Source organism: Megalops cyprinoides, chromosome 9 (genome assembly GCF_013368585.1).
Source record: "Megalops cyprinoides isolate fMegCyp1 chromosome 9, fMegCyp1.pri, whole genome shotgun sequence".
Taxonomy (NCBI): Eukaryota; Metazoa; Chordata; class Actinopteri; order Elopiformes; family Megalopidae; genus Megalops; species Megalops cyprinoides.
Window position 1 is genome coordinate 21,729,643 of NC_050591.1, and position 25,356 is coordinate 21,754,998.

General features: G+C 43.5%; 4 protein-coding genes across 6 annotated transcripts; 3 read left to right on the forward strand and 1 right to left on the reverse strand.

The window, feature by feature from the left end:
* Positions 1-1,804: 1,804 nt before the first annotated feature.
* LOC118783665 (P2Y purinoceptor 13-like) lies at positions 1,805-4,526 on the forward strand. The gene is made up of 2 exons (XM_036537617.1): positions 1,805-1,871; positions 3,437-4,526. Exon 2 carries the CDS (start codon positions 3,450-3,452, stop codon positions 4,524-4,526), a length of 1,077 nt encoding a protein of 358 aa, XP_036393510.1. The 5' UTR covers positions 1,805-1,871; positions 3,437-3,449.
* Positions 4,527-8,634: 4,108 nt separating this feature from the next.
* Positions 8,635-12,482, forward strand: LOC118783317 (G-protein coupled receptor 87-like). Of its 3 annotated transcripts, none has more exons than XM_036537121.1 (2): positions 8,635-8,787; positions 10,940-12,482. In XM_036537121.1, the coding sequence occupies exons 1-2, from the start codon at positions 8,757-8,759 to the stop codon at positions 11,968-11,970; spliced, it is 1,062 nt and encodes a 353-aa protein (XP_036393014.1). In that variant the 5' UTR covers positions 8,635-8,756; the 3' UTR covers positions 11,971-12,482. The 3 variants fall into 3 exon arrangements, with proteins under 3 accessions (XP_036393014.1, XP_036393016.1, XP_036393015.1); XM_036537123.1 differs by lacking the exon at positions 8,635-8,787 and adding an exon at positions 9,247-9,351; XM_036537122.1 differs by lacking the exon at positions 8,635-8,787 and adding an exon at positions 9,247-9,346.
* Positions 12,483-14,356: 1,874 nt separating this feature from the next.
* Positions 14,357-17,271, reverse strand: neu4 (sialidase 4). The gene is made up of 4 exons (XM_036537618.1): positions 17,253-17,271; positions 16,785-17,030; positions 15,881-16,136; positions 14,357-15,279 (listed from the first exon to the last, which is right to left on the reverse strand). The coding sequence occupies exons 2-4, from the start codon at positions 16,983-16,985 to the stop codon at positions 14,357-14,359; spliced, it is 1,380 nt and encodes a 459-aa protein (XP_036393511.1). The 5' UTR covers positions 16,986-17,030; positions 17,253-17,271.
* A 2,457-nt stretch (positions 17,272-19,728) lies between these two features.
* Positions 19,729-22,862, forward strand: wdr53 (WD repeat domain 53). The gene is made up of 3 exons (XM_036537339.1): positions 19,729-19,808; positions 20,476-20,981; positions 22,010-22,862. Exons 2-3 carry the CDS (start codon positions 20,496-20,498, stop codon positions 22,682-22,684), a joined length of 1,161 nt encoding a protein of 386 aa, XP_036393232.1. The 5' UTR covers positions 19,729-19,808; positions 20,476-20,495; the 3' UTR covers positions 22,685-22,862.
* The last annotated feature ends 2,494 nt before the right edge of the window (positions 22,863-25,356 follow it).

The window sequence follows — 25,356 nt, forward strand, 5'->3', positions numbered from 1 at the left end:
GATAATTTATATGCATAAGAGGAATACTGTAACTTATATTAATAACCATTTAATGAAATAATTTCATTAAATGGTGCTGGCAGGGATGGATAGAAATAGCCACACCATTTGCCATGATACAGAATGCAGTTGTGCATGTTCATGTTCATATTCATATTGTACATTTTAAACAACACCTATCATGTTTGGCATTAGTTGGCTTAAAGTTTATGTTATAATAAATGCACTCATGTCTCTGTGTACTGCGTGTCAATGTCATTGCCTTCTTCCACTTTTGCTCAGTGTGTTGGACAGAGATACATGGTGTACGTCACTTCCTTTTCCTGACCTCCCTTTCAAGTTCTTGGAAGAGACTATGCAGACTTTTGACCAAGCATATCTGTGATGCTGTGCAAAGACAGCGCCTTGAACCCCCCCCCCCCCCAACCCCCCATCAATAACAACTTGTAGACTACAATCTCAGCTGAGAAGAAACTATTTGTGTCTTGGTTAGTTTGCTAGGTAGCTTGTTCATGCTATCAGTAATTAGCAAGTCAGTTTACTTTGTGACAGCAATGGCATAGTCCTAGTTCCTGTCATCTACTTTGAGGTTTGATTCAAAGAACCTGGAATGTCAACCAAACAGCAACGTGTCACAGGCATGTGACCCCCAAAAGTTTGACCAGACAGCAGAGCGAAGCTGCCTATGAATACCAGGCTCCAGCATGAAGCCCCATAAGTCTGCAACTCTGCACGTTTTTATCAGCATGCACAGACAGAACAAATGAGCGGGAGGAAAATGCAGCCTGCCACAGAAGTGTGGTGGAACTTACAGATACCACACCGCACCTACATACTCACATACAAATACACACACATTGTATGTACTACATGCACACACTCACAGACACACAGACACGCACTCACACACACGCACGCACATACACACACACACACACACACACGCGCACACGCGCACACGCGCACACACGCACACACGCACACACGCACACACACACATACATTCTCACACATTCTCTTTGCGTATGTATGTAATTACATTATTATTTTATGTGTTCATTTATACATACACAAAGAGAATGTGCTACAAGCGCACACTCATTCACACACAGACAGACAAACACACACACACATTCTCACACATGCTCTTTGTGTATGTGTAAATATATACAAACACATACTTTCTCTCTCTGACACATGTACACACAAACCCTCTCCCTCTTTCTCACTCTCTTTCCTCCAGGAAGATGATGACATCACTAAACAGATGAACGAAACCTCAGTTTCCCAGATGTTTCCATCACAGGAATCTCTCTGTTTCACCTGACATCTGACAGGATTGATAATCTCTCACACTGTGAGAAACCTACATTTCTACATTATTTATATTGTTCTTGTATAAATTGTTTCAAAGATAAGAATCAGACATTACTTCCTTGATATCACACTGAGTGAAAATTTGATAGACATGCAGCAGCCTGAGAATATTGTCATGGTCTCCTTACTGCATGCTAATTTTCTTACTGTTTTTGCTCTGAGCTCTTATGTGTGTGTTTATGCTTTAGCTGAATTCAGGTGCACTGCATAACATAACAAACCCTGCCCAATGAGAGAGAAAATTTATGCTGGGTCTTGAACGGTCACATATTTTTGCCCATTTAAGTTATTGCAACTTAAAAACAAACACAGGATCAAGCAGAATTTAGTTCAGCGTTTGAGCAGGAAGCAGAGCAGGGAGGATCTGTGACAAGAGTCAGTGTGACAAGACAGGAAGCTCAGAAAATGAGGATAGGCACTGTCACTACAGTTTGTTTGATCTGTCAGGGAATGAAATGCTGAGCAGGACTTTTCACTTCTCCTCACAAGTGCTGGTGAGTTTCTCCTGATAATTTAGAAAATGTGTTTTGATCCAAATTGTTTCAAATTGAAATGTAAACATCAAAATATGAAATATGAATAGATGTGATATAAATACGTTTGATGATAGATAGATTTTTCTTACACCTTCTTACAACTATTTTGTACACTGCTATGTAAATACATACCTATGTAAATTCATAGAGATATGTAAATACATGCTTAAATGCATACGTACATGCCTAGAGATATGTAAATGCATGCCTAAATACATACATACATGCCTAATTTACATATGTAAATACATACGTATTTGTATTATTTATATTTACATTTGTCTAAAATACATTCCTCACTTGGAACTCACTCCATACCATTCTGGTTCTCAGTTCAAGATGCCATAGCTATAGCTCTGAAGCCAATAGACTGAGCTCAAGATTTTTTGTATACTGTCAAAATGATCTTGAGCAAAAATGGTGCATGGAGAATCCAGAGGAAGAACTCAGTATCCAAAACTGAAGTCACCAACGAACTGTAGATGGATTAATTGAATTACGGAACCACAGAAGCAACTCTCAGCCCTCCAAGGCTCATATCATTTGTAAATTGACCTCTAAATTCACACTCTAAATCTCACCTGAATTACAACCATAGAAGAAACTCTATTGATGTGTTTACCATACCTTTCCAATAGGCAGTTATGCACAGCGGAAATTTAAAGGTGCTGAATAAATACGATGTCTGAAGTAATAATATTTGAAATCTCGATTTATATATTTGTCTTCGCTTGATATACAAAACTGAGGTTACAAACAGCTGAAGGCAAAGTTTGAAGCTTTTACATAAACAATATTCACATGTGTAAGCAGCATGGTTTTCCAGTTTTGGTAATGCTCTTTCCGCAGTATTTTTAACAGCAATTTGTCTGGCAAAAAGTCACCTAAACTCAACAGCACAAGTGAACTGTCAGAACAAAATGTGATCAATCTCAGGCACATAAAATGTGATCAATCTCAGGCACATACACACATAAACAGACACACACACACACAAACAGGCACACACACATTCACACACATAAAGTGTTGGTTGTGAGATGGTTTGGTTGGTTTACACATTGCATTCAGTGCACATGATCGCTTTGGCCTTTTTGTTCACACTGATGTTCACACACTCTCTGGTCAAAAAGAGGGATGAGAAACCCAAAGAACAGAATAATTAAAACAATGTCAGTATCAACGGCGTAGTATATAGTATATACATACTGAATAGCTTACTTTCAAGCTAGCATCAGCCTTCCTTTGCCAACGGATTTATCTTTGCTTTGTTAGCAGACCTATTGACTAATAAGGTGCAATCAGCAATGCCAATAAAGGACCTCCGCAAGTCTGTAAAACCTGACTCTGGCCTGCCATAGCACAACACCTGCTTTTCCATGATGGGTCCGAACAGGAATGTAGCTGACTTGGGGCTGACGCACAGGCCAGCCTTGTGCAGATCCTAAGGTATTTTACTGAAAGAGGCGCCACATCTTTAAATGTCTGTTTTTGTTTTTGTTCGTTTTGGGGTTGTTTTTAAGGGACACTGCGAGCATGAATTCAAGCCAGGCAAACCTGACCAAGTGCGTTCGGGACACGAGCATCACGTCAGTGGTCTTCCCCTGCCTCTACAGCGTCCTCTTCCTGGTGGCCCTGGTGCTCAACTGCCTGGCCGCCTGGATCTTCTTCCAGATCCCCAGCAGGTCCACGTTCGTGGTGTACCTGAAGAATGTGGTGGTGGCTGATCTTCTCATGACGTTCAGCGTGCTGGTGAAGGTGCTGAGCGACGCGGGCGTGGGCTCCTGGCGGCTCAAGGCCTTCTACTGCCGCTACTCCGCTGTGCTGTTCTACACCACCATGTATATCAGCATCCTGCTGCTGGGCCTCATCAGCCTGGACCGCTACCTGAAGATTGTTCGCCCCTTCGGGAAGTGCTTCCTGCAGAGGGTCGGCTTCGGGCAGGGCCTGAGCGCCTCCATGTGGGTCATCATGTGCTCCTTGGCCCTGCCAAATGTGGTTCTGAGTGACCGGGAGCCTACTCCATCCCCAAAGCTGAGGTGCAGCTCCCTGAAGGGCCCGGCAGGACTGCAGTGGCACGAGGGGTTCAACTATTTCTGCCAGGTGGTGTTCTGGGGTACACTGGCACTGATGGTGGTATGCTACACGTTCATCAGCAGGAAGGTGTACGAGTCCTACCAAGCCTCTCGCAGCAGATCCAGAGCTGCCACCAGGCGGACAAAGGCCAAGGTGTTCATTGTGGTGGCCGTGTTTTTCATCTGCTTTGCCCCTTTCCACTTTGCCCGTGTGCCCTACACGCTCACCCAGACACGCAACATCAACCCCTGTCAGGTGCAAAACCAGCTCTACATCGCCAAGGAGGCTACACTCTGGCTGTCAGCCACCAACATCTGCTTTGACCCATTCATCTACATCTTCCTGTGCAGGATGTTCCGCAGGAAGTTGACTGCCACCCTGAGACGTAAGTCTCTCCCTCTGGGTGGGCCGGAGTCCCCCACAGAGACCTCCACTCGAATAGAGATGTCTAACATAGTGCATAGCAGGCATCTCACCACAGAAGAAGAAATTCAAAGAGCAGCAGACATTTCTCCACAGAGCAAACAAGCAGAATAGCTCATATCACCTTATTATGGATAGAAGAGAAAGCATCTCTCCCTAAGAACATGCATACAAAATGGTATACATGTTACTATCAAAAGAAATATCTAAAAGATATCTCACATTTGCTGATAGAATGGTCACTGTCTCTCCCCTGAATGGTCTAAGTCTAATCAGAGGACATACTAAAAGAAAGGTAGATCGCTGTTTGGAGAATGGTATTCATGTCATTGTGTTTCTGTACTTCTTTTCCTGTGCCCTGAGCTTCCCCTCAACCAGTTTGACTCAAAGCCAGGTCCCAGCCAACACATCACATTCTAACAAGGTTTCTGTGAGGTTGTTACTAGATTCTAATGTGTAAGAATCACTTTAACATTGCACGTTGGCTGACTGGGTTAGGAGGATGATCCATGTCATCTTATTAAAAGTGCAATAATGCCCTCCCATAGAGACTGATGGAGAACTGTGGAATATGATGTCATACATACACAGATTTGTCACTGTGATGCACATCATTCATTGTTGTAGCTCTATTAATTATGATGTAAAAAGTGAAAAAATAAAACAATTGATGCATTATCAATCTTCCTGAATAAGGACATCTGCTGTGTGAATAATGTATACAAACATAATACTTCTGACCACTGTCAGATGGATGTTATAGTCACTCAAAAAGCACAGCTGGCAAACCACACTGTCAAAATTTCCTGCCAAAACCACATATAGCTCAGCCAGCATGAATTCATAGTTTTTTGAGAAGCTGCTGCCTTTCTACTGTCCACTTCTAGCAGTGAAAGAGTCCCTGCTGATACATGCTCACCAAAAAGCACAATACATATGAAAACATATGCTGAAAAAATAATAACTTAATAAACATAATATTGTGAATAATTTCTAAAATTACTTTTATTGTGAAACATATTCCACAGCAAGTACATACTAGGAATTTTTATGCTTTTACAGGTCTGAGTTTCTTAAATTACCATCTTACCTTACCTTTAATTTAAATACCAATTTAAATTATTCTTAAATTAAATTGCAAGTCAGTTTGTCACCATCTGAGGTCATTACAGTGTCATGCTGTCCTCGTATCCCCCAAACGGAAACTTTCATTGCATTTTTTTTACTTAGAAACGTTTTTCCCAAAAGAGGCAACCCGTGATTTCTGCAACTTCCCAATGCGAGTGCTGAGTGAAGCCCAAGTGAAGGTTAAAGTGCATGTTCACATGAATCTTCTGAGTCAGGAGAAGCTGCACTGTAAGGGGGTTTTGATGTCACAGGCACACAAAGAACCATCCCAACTGATATTAATTTCACTGGTCCAGTATCAATGATGCTATTACATTATATCATAAGAACATAAGAAGAACATAAGAACATATGATGACGAGAACAGGCCATTCGGCCCAGCTAAGCTCGCCATTTCTTAAGTAAAGAGTATCCAGAACTGCATCAAGTCTAGACTTGAACACAGCAAGGGTCTCTGCCTCAACTGCATGACCTGGCAACCTATTCCATGTATTCACTAATACTAATCCTATTCTATTATTCTCAGAAAAGGTTTCATCATTATTATGTTCATTTTTTATAATCTTCATATTCTTGAATTCATTCGGCCTTTTAGTGTTTTGTGTGTTGTATAGGACAGGTATAAAGCAACTCAATGTCCCTTCAACCCTTCTGGTCCCCATTTCTCAAGGTACACTTATCTGATGGAGTACTATCACAAGCTTAAATTCAGTGCATCAGAAGGAGACTGCACGTCTATCTATACATCTGTGTCAGCAGCTTTACAATCATGAGTCTCCTTCCTCTCTCAGCTACTTTCACTGTGACATGGATTTGTTAAAGGGGGAGGGGCTTGTTGATCTATAGCTGAAACATCCTCATCCTCATCATCATTATCCAGACCAGAGCTAACTAGGTTACTCCCTCATTTATACAGAAGGATTTTGACTAAAGTGACCGGGTATTCGGCATTCAGACACAGGGGTTGCAACAATCTCAAAATCCCTTCCAGGAAGAAAACCTGCCGCTGCTCTAGTTACAAATGCACTGTACCTAAATTTATGATACAAAGAGGTCTCTGGACTGCCCCTGCAATTTCTGTAACTGTGTGACAATGACTCATTTGACTGTGAGAAATCAATGTAGTGAGATACGAATTCTAACATAATTTTAGTATTACTGTTTTTGGTCACACTGAATTTTATGGGCTGATTTGCAATACACTAACATTAAAATGTGTGATAAATATATGTTTAAAAGCTTAATATCTAGCTGGTGCCTGCTCACTGTTTATTATTTACTTACAAAATATTATCTCCTTCATTAAAGTGTGTATGTAAATGCATGTATTTATTAACTTTTTATGAGTACAAATAGGCCCCTAAAATAAAGAGTGAACTCATTTCTTTTATCACCGTTTCTGTTGTTTGTTGACAGGGGGAGAGACAATGGTTAACTTAAATAGGGCAACGCTGTGGTACATGTAGGGGAGGGTACGGTGAAAAACACAAGTTACTGTTAACCCAGAATGAGCATAGCCAGTATTGTATTTCTCAATTCATCTTATTAAAACCATAAAGAAACATACATTAGGCAGAATTTAAAATGCAGAGTATGTGATCCAATTCAAATATAGCTCACAAGGTACAGTGGTGCATCAGCTAAAAGTTCCATTTTCAAGTGCAAGCAGACCACATCCTGCAATAGCCAAAGAAATGAGTCATCCAAAAATAATCAGGGTTTAGCAGCGCCCCCCACACACACCGACCCACCACCCCTTTAAAAAAATTGCTTGTTTGGAGGTATAGTACCAGTGCAAATGTACAATTGCAAAACTGATTCTGGTCAGACAGCAACCAGGGCAAGACTGTACAGGTGAATGCTGGGAAAGACACCTTACCCAGTGCTTGATGTGGGTAGCACTAGCAATATGGTACCAGAAATAAAAAGGAGCGGCCCTTTCAACTGGTTTGTGGCAGGGCCAAACAGACAGATGGGCAGTGCTGGAGGAGCACAGGTCATGAGGAGAAAGACAACAGACTCCGGTCTGAGAACCCAGTGTTTGAAAGCAAAACATAAATGTTTGTGGCTGTTTCTGCCTCCTCCCTTTGAGGTGACAGTACCATGTGCTAAAATGAAACAAAACAAACACCTTAAAAGCAGAAGCAGATGAACATTACACAGAAGTGTAGTCTCAAAAGTTTAGCCTCAAAACGGAAATGTTCCCGATTAAGAAAGAGGAAACCTGAAACAGTGCCTTACTGGCAAGGATTACAACTTTTTGTTTGCATGGCCACTTTCTGAACATGGAACCTTTAAGCTTTTCACTGTGCAATACAATGACAAGACACAGAATCAACAAAAAAGTGCAAAGAAACAAAAACAGAATCTGAGACCAAAAAGTGTTCAAATAGTTTTTGTTCAGAATTTTCATGGTACAATAAGATATTTAATTCAAGACACCCCTCAATTCACTCTGATGCAGTATAGGGTTTAAATTAAGATCAACAGGTCCTGGAGGTGAGGGCCAGCGGCATTACAAAACCAGCGCTAATGTCATTTTACATTCAGCCGAATGCTTGCACAGGTTTACTGTAGTGTAACATCTTGAATCTGCCTCACTGCAAAAACCAGGGCGTGTCACTTTTTACATACTGGGCAGCCATCACACTAGAATCCACATTGTTTGTTGAGAGGCGCACCCTCTGGGTGGAACTTTGATAACAGGAGGCTGGCTGTTGTGAGGAGGGATCATTCTCACACCTCCTCATTCACTCTCTCTCTCTGAAACACACAGCAGCTTGAATAAAGAAAGTTTATGTCACAATAAAAAAAGCCAGTGTGGCAATGCAGCTCAGGCTGTAATCGTGTGAATGGGACTTTGGCCACGTGGCACAGCTGCTGCTGAGAAGAGGGCATGGTTAAAGTCCAGCGTTTATCTGTTCATTCAGGATATTCTTATAGCCCCAACCAGGATGAGAATCTCACGCATTCAGCCTTCAGCTTCTGGATCACAGGAGTGTGAGTTTAACTCTATGATGAGAGGCTTTTATTTTTTTTCCTGGCCAGAGGCTACATGCCCGATTAATGAGCATGAGAGCAAGAAGGAGTGCTGTTAACCATAGTACTGATTTGGATGATGCATTTATGCTTTCCTTGGAAAAGGTGTGAATCAACAGGGTCTCAGTTGCTCAATCACAGGACTCCGGGATTGTTCTGCTACGCTGGAATGAGGACATGGCTTCCTGTGAAGAAACAAACAAGACGAGTGAGTACGTTGGTTGAATTGCCTAAGCAGGTGACAGAGCAATCAGTCTTAGTCTCCTTGGCATGTGAGAGCAAAGCACAGCATGAATCACTACGGTGGCTTCACTCTGGGCCTTTGATCAGACCTGCCCATCGAGTGCATGCAGGTATTCAGTTCAGGAGAAAGAAGCATGTCAACTCTCACAGGCATCATCTACAAGCCTCATCTTGCCCTCTGTTATCATTTATTGTAGACACCCCCTCCCATCCACCCCCTCCAAAAATAGCAACGAAATCCAAAATGTGATTTCTCAGGAAATGGACCTTAGGGAACAGAGATATGCTACAGCATTTACATCAAACCAGCCATGTTTTTTTACAATTGCTTTCCGTCTTCTGCCTTATTTGGGCCCGATGTGGCCGCTGTCCATGGCACCAAAGGACACAGTTTCACCACTTGAGAGTCTTCTGGGGGAGGATTCAGGAATCGTTCCACAGCTCTTTCATAGCCATCTGTGTCCCACATATCTGAGCACTTGTCTGTCATTCGGATGTGAACATTATTTCTGCTGCTGCTGAAGGTGGGGTAAGCCTCTGTGTGCTTGTGTTAATGTAGAAACTGCATGTGTAAATAGGTTACATATGTATTAAAATGATTACTACTCAGTTTTAGTGGATATGTTTAGCTGAGCAGAGCCAGCTACGTAATTCATAGAGATATATATTTTTAAATTTTTATATACCTAGCAGTATATATTACAGACAGTTCAAAGAAAATAAAGATGAGTCAAAACGGCCTCAGATGGCATAGTGTTGGGTTGCTGTATAATCTAAAATTATGTCTGTTACATTTCTCCGTTTAATTTCTGAATACATTTTCAATGTTGATAGAAGTCTGAAGAAATTCAAAACCCAGCCCAAAACAAATATTTGCATTTCACCCAATTATTCAACTGCCAATGCTGGTGAGGCGGTCATCTGATTATGAAAATGTTCTTTATATTTATTTAGACGGTGTTTTGTGTATTTTAGAATCTGGCATGTGGTGCTGTTGCATGTCTCACTGCTTCTGAATATTGACATTTATGTAACTGCAGACAGGAGGAGCCAGAAATGATTACTCAGGTGGGATTATTCCAGAATGGCACAGTACCAGAGAATGTTCTGTATGTAACAAGAAACAATTTAGCTGGTGTGACAGGTGACAGCTTCGACATGACAAAACAGGAAGTAGCACAATAAAGTGTAATGCCAGCCCAAAAAGGTGGGTCATGTGCTCAAAGTCTGTTGTTGTATTTGACAAATGGTTTTTGGGTGAGCTCTGGAAGTAGGTAAGGACCCAGAGATGATTGTCAAGTAAAGCGTCTCTTTTAGAGGGAAAAACAATGCCACTCTTCCTCCGCGTGTGGTTTGTGAGATTTGGTTCTTAAATGTCCCTTGTGAAAAACCATGAGTGAGACTTTGACATACAGTATAACAGAAGAAAAAAATCATTAATACAACCAGTTCGGATTTTATATAGAAAAACACATGCAGCAACAAACATGTGCATCTGGCATGTAGCCAGGTTTTAACGGCGCCTGCTGCAATCATGATACTTACGGGAATCATTTATTTTGTGACCATTTTAGGATACTAATGCCCATTGTGCTACCTCATAATGTTACGATATCCTATGATTAACTACAGCTCAATGATACATGGGTCTCACTTTGGCTAGAGAGACAGTGTGGGCGGAAACATGCTCAGAACTGTCCCCCTGTGTCTGCTCCCAACTTAGCTGCTTGTGTTTGTGCTTGTCTTAACTTTTCTCCATTATTGTTACACTCCAGTGAAAAGTGCATGAAAAAGAAAGGCCCCTTTTCTGCAGTGACTGTGTTTCATTTACTTATTTTACTTATCTATTAACTGTTTCCAAAGAGGTGTCAATTGATATTGAATCTTAATGTGATAATGTCATTGTGGTGACATATTATTTTGGCATAAGCCTAAAAATATCATTTGAGACCAACTTTCTGACATACACTTTCGCAATATAAAAATAGTGAGGGTGTGTTTATTTACTGCACATTGTTTTCTGGTCCCAACAGTAGGTAATAGAGCAAAACTGGCTACAATCATATAACTTTAAACTCAATGGATTTTATCTTTGTGTGTTGTTTTACTTTGTACAGACATGAGCTTTAACATGACCGTGGAGGTAAGCTCAAGCAACCGCACATCACAGGAGACCATGGTGTTCACAGTGGTCTTCCCTGCCCTGTACTCCATTCTCTTCATGGCGGGACTGGTGCTGAACTCCCTGGCTGCCTGGATCTTCTTCCAGATCCGCTCTCGCAGTAGCTTCATCCTCTACCTCAAGAACATCACAGTGGCCGACCTGCTAATGACACTGACCTTTCCACTGTCGGTGGTCACCGAGGCCAGGCTGGGGCCCTGGTGGCTGGACACCTGGGTTTGCCGCTACTCTGCCGTGCTCTTCTACACCAGCATGTATGTCAGCATCCTGTTCCTCGGCCTCATCAGCCTGGACCGCTACCTGAAGATCGTGCGGCCCTTCGGAGACTCCTGCTTCTACAGCTACACCTTCACCCGGGTGCTCTCGGCAGGAGTCTGGATGGGCATGGCAGCCCTCTCGCTGCCCAACGTTATCCTGACTAACGGCACTCCCAAGCAGCAGCACGCCAACAACTGTACTGGCATGAAGAGCAAGCTGGGCCTGCAGTGGCACGCTGCCATCTCGTACATCAACATCTGCATCTTTGCCATAGTGCTGGTCACCCTGGTGGCCAGCTACATCTCCATCTACCGGCACGTCCACCGCTCCAACGCCCAGTTCGTCAGCTCGGCCGAGAGCAAGCGCTCGCGGCCCGGCCAGAACATCTCGGTGGTGCTGGTGGTGTTCTTCGTGTGCTTCGTACCCTACCACCTGTGGAGGATCCCCTTCACTCTGAGCCAGATAGACAAGCACTTCAGTCGGACGGGGGAAGAGGTGCTGATGTACGGGAAGAAAGCCACGCTCTTCCTGTCCGCCTGCAACGTCTGCCTGGACCCTGTCATCTACTTCCTCATGTGCAAGTCTTTCACCCGCCGGCTCAAGGCGCAGCTGGGTATCATTCGCACCTCCACCTTCAGTGACTCCGGCTCACAAACCATGAGGACACAGGTGCGCCGATTTCGGGAGTACGCCCCCACAGACAGCTGAGAGGATCTGACCCCTCCCCCTCCTCAGACACTGCCAACACACTTAGAAAGGTCTATTTGTATTTTGGGTACTGACAGAAGCAAGGGCGCCAAATTTGCACAACCAGAGACCAACTGGTTTTGTCTCTATCTATTCCCTCATGCCCTCAGCAACACTGACCACTGGCTCCGGCTCACCCAAAGGACCTGCTCCATTGCAGTGTAGTCTCACCCTCAGCTGGGTCACTTTCTTGTCTCAGTAAACTGCAGAAACACACAAACTACAATGCCTCACTACTTCTGCTTCCTGAGGGAATCCCATAAAAACACTCAAAGGGCTGTGTTACAGCGTGTCAGGGTGAATGCACATTTGTCAGTGGTATGTTTCATTCCTTGGAGTAGGCACAGAGTAACTGCATCTAACTAGTTTTACATATAATGACAGTCTTTCCAAATCTGCAGAAATGAGTTTTATTGAGTCCATTAAGGATAATGGATGAGTGATAAAAGGTTATTCTGGGACCGCTCACACACTCCACGTCTGTGTAAATCTGTATTGGAGACCTGTGCTTTACTGAAACACATGTATATAGTACTGAACTAAGAATGTAAATATTATATTTTTAATTTGATAAACATTTATGCTTCTCTTCCTGTCTTGTCCTGGTATGTTTCAGAGTCAGCTTGTTTTGCTCTGTTTAATTCCTTTGAAGTGATCAGTCCAATCCTGGATTTAATTCCTTCACAATCAGCATCCAACTTGCAGTACATGTTCCAACAATACAGGCCCCCACCAACACACTCACATACACACACACAAAACCCTGCTCACATGTTCAGTCTGTTTTTTTTTTTCAGAACTTTTTTGCCAAAATTCTGATTCTCAGTCGAGAACTGAGAGGCTCTTAAGCAAGTTATATGGATAGTTAACTTTAATGGTTTGTTCTGTGTGTTGTTATGTATTAGGTCCTCTGTAGCAGGCCAAGGCAGAAAGAAATGAAAACCAGGCAGAAGTTAAACAATTTTGACTTGAATTTGTGTAAATGATAGCCACACATTTTTTCATTACATCATAGCTCCCTCTAGTGTCAAACTGTGAAAACCTAGACTTTCATATGTTCACATAGTGTATGAGTGTGTGTGCGTGTGTGTGTGTGTGTGTGTGTGTGTGTGTGCATGTGCACGTGTGTGTGTGCAAACACATATTTTGTTGGCTTATGTTTAATAAATTCATATGGATATAACTATTCTATGGTACATTGCATCAAATAATATGACTACCTACAATTCAAGTATAATGTTATTCTGTATGTGAAGTATATGTTGTGAGTAAATATAATCACCCATTTTTCTCTTGTTGCTGAGATATGCAGTTATTCATGTTAGTTTAGTTCAACAATAGGAATTGACTGTGGAAGTGACATATTTCTTTGTCAGTTTTGTTTTATTGGATTAATAACAACTTGTTTTTAATAGCTGTGATGAATTTACCATTAACCACATATGAGAAACAATTTTATGCTAATAATATATAAGAGGTAGAAGAGTAGAAATTACTTGTATTTTTTTCTCTCAAAGCCAGTCAGACAAATAAAATTAGTCCTAAATACTACAGCGAATACTGTTGCCCTGTAGACCTCTGTTAATAGCTGAAATCTAAACACATTTCAGTTTAATACCTTTTGGTTTTATTTAATCAAAATGTTATTTTACTCTTGGTTTATAGATCGATCACAGGGTATCAAAAACAGTCATGTATTTTACAGTGCATTTCAAATAATATTTACAAAAGCTAACACACATCATAAAAGAAATGCTAAAAATGTGTGTCGTTTGCATGGAAGATGCAGTGCACCGAAAGAATCCCAGCTACGCCATGATTTACTGTATGACAACATTGAAATTCTTCAGCTGTTTGTCTTTAGCTAATGATGAGGAATCCTGAAAAAGAGCAAATTCTACCTTTGCCTTGGGATTTTTGTAACTCTTCTTTCCTGCGAACTGCATGTTATACCTGCAGCAAACGCCTTCCCTATGTTTTCCTATGAGGCAGGACTTCTTAACACTAAACTCTATGTTTAAAAAAGGAAATTTAGAGCCTAACTCCTCTAAGACAGTTATTAATTGAAAAACGATAGATTTGTGTGTATGATGTGAATGCATGGTTTAAATATATTTGATAATGTATGTATAGCTCCCTCTCTATGGATATAAAGTTTCTGAATTTAGAGCAAACATTAAAAATTTAAAATACTTTAACAATATCTAAAATAGTTTAAAATTGTTAAAATGGAAACATAAACCCAGGACATAACTGTTGCCCGAACAGAAGGTCATGTGACAACCCCAATGTCAGTCACAATCTGTGCGCCAGAGGGGGAGAGAAGCTGCAGTTCCATGAGCAGTACCTAGGAGATGCTGCACAGACCACATAGTGTGATCCTCTCGTTCCTCCTCCTCCTCCTCTTCTTCTTCCTTCTCTCTGCCTCAGCCCTGTTGGAGCCCAGCCTGTTTCGGGGGATGTTGTCGATGAGCTCATAGAGTGTGAAGATGCTGAAGGAGATCTCGTCATACGCCGTCCTTGTGCCATTCTCAAAGAGGCAGGCAAAGGCAGTGATGGGCGGGTCTTCTGTGGTGGGAAGCTCCACGTAGGCCAGATCGGAGTAGGCGCTGGGCCCCTCGTAGATGACCCAGGGTTCTGACCAGCTGTCGGGGTCTCGTGGGAACAGGCTGAGGTACATGCCCAGGTTTCGCCGGGCGTTGGACCACGTGGGGTGGGAGTAAACAACCCACGTGGGCGTGAGGAAGTTTTCAGAGGGGTGAGGGTCTGCAGCCGGCGGGACAGAAAAGGAGGTCCAGTGCCTGGTGAGAGATGGGGCAGAGCCGTGGGGGCCGAGTTTCAGGGTGTTGAAACCGTGAGGCAAGCGGATGGGGGCTGGGAATCCCACCACACTGCCGTGGCAGCCGTGCGGCGGCTCCACCAGCTTCTGCACCAGCTGCTCGTCCCGGAAGACGGCGCCGTCGTCAAAGCTCAGCGCCTGCACCCTGCACCCCAGCGGGCTCCGCGCGTTGCAGTACAGCAGGTTACTGCCGTCCTCCTCGTCCACCGACACCATCTGGCACTCCACGCTGTCCAGGGTGGCCACCGCCTCGCCGAAGCGCCAGCTGCGGCCGTGCGTGTCGCTGTGGAAGCAGAAGGAGTGGGGCGTGGTCATGCACCGCCGCCCGAAGCAATCCCTGCAGTCTATGTGGTAGGCGTACGCTGGCACCAAGAGTCGCCCCGATTTCAGCTGAATCCCGTGGCCGGGACCGAGAGCGAAGGTGGCCCAATCTGAGAGCAGAACAACAACAAAAGGACGGCACAATAACGATACAGAAAAAAACTCAGAACTGAGGACTGATAATATAGATAAAAATGATCACAAATCACTGGTGATCTAGTCGTTGTTACTAATCTCTAATTAATCTAATTAATCCCAAATGTAATTGGGATAATCATATGGGACTAGCAAATGGACTGACTTGTTCAGAGAGAACATGAAGCAAGCGGAATACATATGCTACACTGTCATTAATGTATGCATGTCTTATTTTGTAGATTTTGTGTGGTCTAAAAACACATAAAAACTGAAAATATAGCCAGACACTTAGATGACTAAATGATACAAGCATATGCCCACCCACAGACTGATGTGCAAGTCCTATACGCATGTACATAGACGCACAAACTGTGATTCACACCCTATGTAAACACACACACACCCACATGCTGACGCATACAGCCACACATGCAGAGTCACACACAAATATACACACATCCACGGGCACACATACTGTACACACACACACACACACACACGCACACACACACACACACTTTCCCCCTTTCTTTGATCGTTAAGGGGTTTTGGGGATCCCAGGCATCACTATACCTTTGATGGTGTCCCCAATGACGTTTTTGGTGAGGTCAGTCACAGGACTCCAGGTCTGTCCTTGGTCGTTGCTGGACACGAAACAGAGACGAGTCACATTCTTCCCTGTGACCAGCTGGAAGGACTCTGTGGTGTTGCCAAGCACAGCGATGAAGAACAGGAACACGGTGTTGGTGAACTCATCATAGACAGGACAGGGGTTCATGGAGCGATGACCCTGCAGACGAGCAGACTCCAGTACCCTCATATCCTCCCACTGAGAGAGAGGAGACATACGTTATTATTATTATCCATAAACACCAGATATGACAAGTATATCTATAAATATACAGCCACTCCCCATTTTTATGATATAATGTGTTCCTGGAAACTCCTCCATACATTGAATCATCAGGAACTGAATATTTTGCCATGGGATTATATTGCTGAGGGATTACATTGCAGAACGCAGGATAGAATTATATTTTATCCACAAAAAGGCATTAACATGGGATTCATTGAAATATTAATAAGGTATTAATTCTACGCATTCATATACTAATATTTTGTACATTTAAATATATTTGCATGTGTACAGTTCAGCATAATTATTCAGTATTGTGACACACACTTCATATAAGCAAATGACCTTGGCTTTCCTTTATAAAGTGTCATAAATCAGCACATCATCTTTTAAAACAATTATGCCACAAAATTAGTTTTATAAAGACTTCAAACATGAATCATAAACTGGATCATTTTTCAATGGGGACTGCCTGAAATGTTTTAATATAACAGACTGTGCACACTCATTTTTTGAATTAGCGTGCAAAGGGATGGAGGGGCAGGAAGGATGAGGAAGAGACAGATGAGATGAAAGCGACCAATATGGTCACTGACCCATGACCCTTGACCCGGTGCTGACCTCCACGTAGTTGCGATAGAAGGTGCCTCTGCGTAAGACTAGCAGATGTGCCTGGGAGTCAGCTGGGCTGAGCCGCTCCTCACAGAAGGCCAGGAAGCAGGAGGAACCGGGAAGGTAGAGCAGTGCCGGGATTCGGTATGTCACACCATTCGGCTCCTTCCGGAACAGTACTGTCCGTGCTGGGAAATATGGGGACCGCATAGCCTGTTTCTGTGCAGGTGTGTATTTGTGTGCCAGTGCAGAGATCTATGCACAGGAATGAGGAAAATAAGAGAAGGCAGAGTAGGAGAGAAGTTAATGGCATTATTATTTTTTCATTCTTACTATCTATCAATTTTTGTTAAAACACAGAAACATATCTCTGTTAAAAACGTCCATCAATGTGAAATTACATGTTTAAGAATACAGAGAGCCAAGCTGGAACTCAATGGTGATTTGTGTGTGTGTTTGTGAGTGTGAGGTTCTGACCTGCTCTGTGGAGTGATATTGGTCCGGGACAGCGCTGGATCGGAGAAGAAAAGGTCACCAAAGTGTTGATGGGGTCCGCTCAGTGCCTCAGCTTGGTCCACAGATCCGATGCCGAGGGTCTGAGAATGGTGCTGAGCAGGGCTAGTTTTAGTTTGTGATGACAGTGAGTGGTCTGATGTGGCCGTCCTCACAGGCCGTGGGCTGGACAGCATGGTTAACATGCAGAGCTCACGCCACAGAATGCTACCCATCCCACAGTCAGCATTCTTTCAAAGGCCAGTGGCTTTAAGGACAATTGAGAGCTGAACTGTGACATGCACTTTTTGTACGCTATAAAGGGCCTGCAACAGATGTCTTCTTCATGTGCGCTCTTTCCCCTGGTTCTCTCTCTCTCTCTCTTTTCTTTCCCCCTGTCCTTGTCTCACCCTCAATCCAGATAGATAGAACAATTGTCTGAATGTCCTGAAAGACCCCAGCCATTCCTACATGATTTTAAAACTTTCAACATGGAGAATTCTTTTAGCAAACAGTATTTCCTTTTGTATTCATGGTTAGTTTTTCCCATTATTTTATGCATTTGGAGATATTGATAGGTGAAACAATTACAGTTGGTTGCTGCACAATTTTTTGCAAAGAGGAAAAAAGACATATTAATGTTTTCTTTCTGTATGTGCAGTCTGGTGAGATAAATTTTGTTTTTGATGTGTAAATTTACAACAGCCAAGAAGTGAGTGATGGCAGCTTAGAGATAAAGTATGTGAGAGCTTGCAGCAAAATCCTAAATATAGCATGACCACAAGCTGCAGCTACAATGCAAAGAGGTCCAGCTCTACAGAGTGTTCCAGAAGCCATAGACTCTGCCTGAACCTCAACAAACAATATAATGTGAGGAATACTATTTCCACACCAAACCCTCATTTCAATTAGGTCCTTCCCCTGAAACCTTATAATAAAAGTATTTCTAAAGTATCTAAAAATACTGTATCGAAAAATATGAAGTCCAACCTGTACAGATCAAGTAAATATACTCCCTATATTTCAGAGTACATGTCCTTTTTTTAAGTGAACGGATTTGAAAACCATAGCTGCTTCTCACGAATATATCCTTACTTACAGAATGCATAGCCCACACTAACAAAAGTAAAAACATTATAAGCACACATAGAGAGAAATGGTGAGGAAAGGCTATAATACCCGTTAATCAGCCTACATTCATACAGTGACAGAAAGGCAGGAAGGCAGACCGACAGTCAGTCAGACAGGTAGATAGATAGATAGATAGATAAATAGATAGATACTTACAGTTGTCAGTCCTTGGCGCAGTAAAAGGCAACAGAATGTATACTGTGTGAATGCTGGTGTGAGCTTGTGAATGTGTTTATGGGTGAGAGATTGAGGCTTGTGAGAGTGGATGTGTGTTCAGTGTGTGTGTGTGTGTGTGAGAGAGAGAGAATGTGTGAGAATGTGTGTGTACAGTATGTGTGAGTGAGTGCACAGTTTGCAGAACCTCTGTCCATGCTGCCCGTGCCCTGTGTTCCATTCAGTTTGCCGGGTCGCGGTGTGCGCTGACCCAGAAATGGCCCAGACTCATCAGAACTGCTGTAGCCCAGTAACCAGCGCCCATTTCACATTTTGTGTACACTAATTATACCCTCAGAGAGAAAGAGGGTAAGGGAGAAAGAGAGAGAGCGAGAGAAAGAAAAAGAGAGAGCTCTGTAGGCTATAAGGAGCGCTTTTGTTCTACTGTGCTCAGAGGCAGTTCTATCATAACGGCCCACCATAAACTAACATTTCCCTCTGGAAGCAACTCTGTAGTGGTGGCCGCTTAAGTTTTAGTAGTACCTCGATGCTTAATCCAGAAATATAACTCATTCACCGTGATTTCATCACTACTCTTTGCTTTCAACAGAGGTGACAAACCAGCTTTGATTGCTTCTAATGGGTTTTAGAAGTTGATGAGGAATTTGGTGCACTGTGGTTGCAATGGACACCGGCTGGACACTCAGTGCTGAGCATAACATTAAACAGTTTAAAGTTTCAGTCATGTTTTATGTCTATTTGTTGGCTCTTGTTAACATGTTCATCCTGACCTCCAGTTGAGGTCAGGCTGAAAAAGCCTTTGTGACCATATTCAACAATGGTTCTTCTGTCATCCAGGCTTTCAGTAACTTAGTGACAAGCTTGTAAAAAAGGTCTTGCTCTGAATTTTGCATCTGACCATTAACTATTTAAACAAACATGAAATCAAATGCACATTGTGGAAGAGATGCATTATTTATATTTAACTTGTACATTTATAACAAAAAACATTTTGCAGGGTATCTGCTCAATACGTTTTCGTTCGGAACAAAGAACACTAAAATGTACGTATACTGGCAAGTAGACAGGCGTACCTGCTCAGCACCTGCTTTGAGCTGACGTTCGAGGACACGAAACAACGCCGTATGAGGTCATCCATGTGCGACGTCGAGTTGGGATTTTAGGCGAGTGCTACACGTGCGGAAGAGTAAGATTTAACACACTCCGTAACGTGTTGGATGTATTTTTAAACTTAAGGTAATGTGTGAAGTTTTGTACGGCTGAATAAACTATAACCGATGATAAACTTGCCGTCTAGCACCCATCACTCAATTAAGAAAAAACATGTGATCTGCGTATGCCAGCTAGCTAGCAAGCTATCTCGCTCGGTTCAAAGCTAAAGACTAACGTTAGCTCCGAAGAGATTCTGTCGTTACGTAGCTAGCTAGGTAGCTGGTGATTATAATGTTGTTTAACACTATCACGCGATGGTTCTGCTTATGGCCAGCTAGCTAGCTGGCCAGCTGTATTCAGAAATGTCATAAGTGCCTTGATAACTAGTTAGCCAGCTAAAGTGACAGTGTGGTGTGTCTCGTTGGCGTCTCAACTCATAATTCTCTTTAGTTTGTTAGAGGACACACGTAGAAACCCGAGCTCTAAGGCACAGGTAAATTATTGGAAATAAACCTCCACTATTTTCATACCTCAAAGGTTGTTTATGAATGTTGAATTGGACATTTGTGGTTGTACTTTAAATGCAGTCTTCGTGCATAGTATTCTAAACATTTAACCAGGACGTTTAAAACCGTATTTATATGTGTATGAGGTAGACTCATATAAATGGTATATATTGCTTATATTCCTCCATTAGGTAGACAGTATGTCAGACGTCAGTTTCATTGAAATGTTGATTCCATCCCCATAGGATAAGTGGGCCCTTTGAGCATGGCCAGGAGGTGGACGGGCGGCCACTCTGCTCCCATTCTCTGTGTAGGGGCAGCTGGAGGCCCTGAGGGGCTGCTGGCCTCAGGGGCAGAGGGTGGCGAGGTGACAGTGTGGAACCAGGAGGGGGCGCCGCTGGCCCAGCTCAGACTGCAGGCCGGGGAGGATGTCACCAGCGCCGTGTTCTCCCCCTCAGCTCCCGGCTCGCTCTATGTGTCGCATGGCGAGACGGTCTGCGTGCTGGACCCACGGAATCTGAAGGGCCCGGTCAAGGAGCTGCGCGTGGGCGAGGACGAAATCAACACCCTGTCACTGAACGAGACAGGGGCGCTGCTGGCAGCCGCAGATGACTCCGGGGCGGTACGGGTCGTGGAGCTGGACAGTGGGAAAATCAGCAGGACACTGCGGAGGCACACTAACATCTGCTCCTCTGTGGTCTTCAGACCTCAACGACCTCAAAGCCTAGTCTCTGCTGGACTCGACATGCAGGTAAAACACAGAGACAGTGGAGGCACGGCTTAAACACACAAATGAGGTGCATGTGGCCCTGGTGAAATAGTGAGGCACAGGAGGGGTACACAGGTGAGACACAGGTGAGAGCCTGGAGATATAGATTAGACACAGGTGAGACTGAAGCACAGGGGAAACAGACAAAGGGCTGATCGGTTTTCATAGGGGCAGATCTGCGTAAAACATTTCCCTACCTTACCCCTGTCCATCCCTCAAATGACTGAACATGCATATTTGTAGCTGTAGGTGGCATGAGGGCAGTCCCAGCTGACTTCTTCCCTCTCTGCACCAAGGCTGAACTTGGGTTGCTTTAATTTGACAGAGGTCTTGGGAAAGACCTGCCAGAATTAAATTTCCCTCTTCTGCTGATTCAAGGGTGACATGGATTTGATGGACCTTGAGTACAGATTTAAAATTACATTCTATTATCTGTCATCACAATTGTTCAGTACAATAGACAAAGTCCTGAATGGCAGTAAATGATGGACAGTTCCCTCTTTTTGATAGTCCAGTTTACAAAGAAATGTATTTACAGCATCTTTAAAAACAGAATTAAGTTTTCCACTATACAAAATAAAGATTTACCACAATTTTTCTAATTTTTCTGGCGTAAAGTGAACTCACATCATCAGGAGATGGAAGTGGAAATCTGAACTATTGATGAACTGGTCACTACGTCCCCCTGAGCCTAGGAATAATAGAAGCTCAAGCAAAAACTTTATTATAGGATTTGTAGAAGCTAGGACCACCTGTACATTTAATAGTAAGCAAAGGTTCTGATTTGATCTTGTTCAACGTGGCCATCCTTGTAATTTTTTTCGTTCATTTGACTATAGCTGTTGACTCAATTCATTCTTGTAACTCTGTGTTTGTGTATTTCATGTTCACACCAGAGTGGACTGAAGTTGTTATCAAGTATTTGTTCGTAAAATCATTACCTCCACAAAAGGTAAGTTTGTTGATGCAGCTGGATAAAGCAACTGATGGCCCTGTTTCTCAAATCACAGCTCATGTTGTGGAGTCTTCAGAAGGCCCGCCCCCTGTGGGTGCTTAATCTGCAGGAAGTGGTGGAGGAAGAGGAGGGGCGGCAACAGACTGCGGGACAGCTCTTCAACCCGCCGTTGGCCCACTGTGTGTCCGTGGCGACCTGCGGGAACGTGATCGCCTGCGCAGCCGAGGACGGGCGGGTGCATGTGCTGAGGGTGGGCGGCGGCTCGCGGATAGAGCAGCAGGCGGCGCTGCGGGCGCACAGCCAAGGGGCCTCCCAGGCTCACTTCCTCAGCTTCCTGTCCCACCCTTACTGGCTGGCCACGGGGGGCAACGATGGACGGGTGGCGTTGTGGGACGTCAGCGGGACCGGGACTGCGGCAGAGGGCAAGAGCAAACCCCGCGGGCCGTCCCACCGCAGGAGGCCCAAAGGCCGGTCAAAACCCAAGCAGCAGCCCACGCCCCAGCCCCAGGACAAGGCCACTCCCGAGGTACAGCAGGAGGAGCAGGGGGAAGAGGAGGGGGCGAGCGCTCCCCTGGGCCCAGAGACACCGTTACCCGCATCACCAAAGCTCAGTATCAGCCATGGAGACAAGGTGAACTGGGTCTGCCCCGCCCTGCTGAAGGGGGAGCCAAGCCTCCTGGTTGCAGACCAGAGCAGTGACCTGTCAGTGTACTCCCTCAGTGGGCTGTAGATCCCCCTGGGATTGCTGCTCTGAATCACACGGACCTTGATGAACCAATGATCACACAGAAGAGAATCAGAGTGGGGATTTGTAGGAGAGCAGAGGTTAATGTCTGAAGGCCCCAAAACTTAAAGCATAGCCTCTGATCAGAGATTTATTACAGTCTGTGACTCAGTGCTAAAGGTACAGGCTGGGTTTGTGTGTGTGTGTGTGTGTGTGTGTGTGTGTGTGTGTGTGTGTGTGTGTGTGTGTGTGCACCTTGCCTGTTTTCCTGATAAATCTTACTTACTTTGCAGTGTTTTGCCAGGAGGATGCCACAAATACTGTGAGCATTGCAGGTGTATCAGTCAGTACAAATGAGATTCTGTTTGCATTAGAGCATTGGCTGTAACCCACCCTCTACACTGTATGCCTTTACTGGAACTGGAATGCAGAGTAACACGTTTTACCAGCAGAATTTGATCATTGATGACAGGAAAGGAAAAAAAATGATGAAATGTGTTTTACAGTGCTGCTTATTAAAGGGTTTGCATTGTAAGGAAATATATTTGTTATTCCTGAGTTCACATTTGTGATTTTGGGTGTGTTGTGGGAAGTGTGTGTGTGTGTGTGTGTGTGTGTGTGTATGTGTGTGTATGTGTGTGTATGTGTGTGTGTGTATGTGTGTGTGTGTATGTGTGTGTGTATATGTGTGTGTGTGTGTGTGTGTGTGTGTGTGTGTGTGTGTGTGTGTGTGCGCGCACGTGCACATGCTGGCCATCCTTCCAAACATTCTCAGGTTGATGTAGGTGGTATTGGCAGCGTAAGAAGAAGCCCCTCTTTGTTTTTGCTCATATGAGGACAAGGTCTTCCCGCAACACACGGCAGACCGGCTCGGTAACTGGAAACAGTGGAGCCTTTGTGTGATTGTTCTCCTGCAGGTCACCTGTCTGCCTGGACACTCTGGCATGGCCTGGAGATTCCAAGGTTGCGACACTCCTTGGTAGCTTCCTCATTTGTGCCCATGAATACAAAGGTGTCTGAGAGAATGTTGATTTGCTGAGTGATCAAATGACTTCCTTTGTCATGATTAAGAAGTATTTCAAAAGAATACAGCTATTCTTTACATAGACCTTGTCTTGTGTTTGGGAAGTGTATTGAGCTAATGCAATATTTCTTCACTATCAGTGGCCTGTTCTGGAATGACATAAGTAAAAAAACTCCAAATTCATCTCTTTAACATCCATCTAAAAGGCACGGAACTCCTGAGAAGATTCTCCAAAGTGAGTGTATGCAATGAAATGCTTTTTTTCCCTATGCAAAAGCATGGCCAGAATTTTTTTTTTTTTTTTTTTTTTGGTCAATATCACTTCTTTAACTCATTTTTTGTTGGTGAGTTAGACTGGACTACAGAATCATTTTTATTCACAGACTACAAACTTCCTACACAACAATCTCTTAAACGGCGATTTCTTAATATTGATGTATTCTGATTTTGATAACCTGATACTCCTCTTCCTGAAAAACCGTAATTAAATGAACCCAGAAAGTAAATCTGGATCACAGTATGACAAAATCTGGAACACTTTGGATTAAAGGTTTTGAAAAACCAGCTGTACATGTCACTATATTCTGGAAGATAAAGATTCATCAACATTCATCTGCCTCTGATTTGTTTTGTTTTCTTTAAATGAGTTTGTTTCTTGATTTGTGGCCACACCACGGGTAAGTCTGGCTTGTCAGTTTTACTGGAGAAAAAACGTATTGCTTGTGTTGACAGTAGACTCATGTACTCCCTTGCTAGAAATGGCCCCTCTTTACTGTATACTGTACATGAGGCTGTTGGCAGCTCATATCCATTGGACAGGGGAGTAGAGTGTCAGTCTGGAACATTTCATGGTTCATGGTGTTCACTGTTGTTCAGTGCTATGGGGCTATGAGGTAAAGTAGATTGTCTCGGGTGTGTGTGTTCTGGGGTGTTTAAGTATGTAATATTACTAAGATTTTGGTAACAGTTTTTCAGTGTAAGAGGTTTACATAAAAGATGGTGTTTCTTGTTTGAGTCCTTGTTTGGGAAGCTGGATGAGGGTAAAAAATGATGAAATTATTTATTTGATTATTTATTTGACAAAAGTGTCTGATCCCGCCCAGTCTGCATAAAGCATTATAAAACAGAATGTTGTCACCCCACAGCAATAATGAAGCACACAGACATTAACAGGACGTCATTGTGCCTGGCTGTTCAAAAGCCATGTGAATAAATTGAATTGAAAAAGCATAATGGGGGAAGTGTCACACCCTAATTAAAGGAGACAGGCTATAAACACTATTATGTCCATAGAGTTCACCTGTGTGAAGGCCGCATGACCCACTTCAAGGTGTATGAAATACCATCCATCTGTTTTGTTACTGCTCCAAATTGATTCAGCTCAATACCAGAACTGATGATGGCTCCGATGGGAAATGCACTTTCTTCCGTAAACTGAACCTCTTTGTGATTTGGGTTTTGTGGGACGCATACCTGAGGTGCTGTACTAGCATTTGTGCAGATTAGCACATTACAGCACAGTTCAGGTGTGGCAGCATCCAGTATACAGTCTTATCCCTGGGTGTTAATCACCTTAGAACAGAACAAGCACGGACTGCTCCTGTTTCATCTGGAAGTTGAACGTGTTTCAGCATTGTTGGGTAAGCCATTTCTA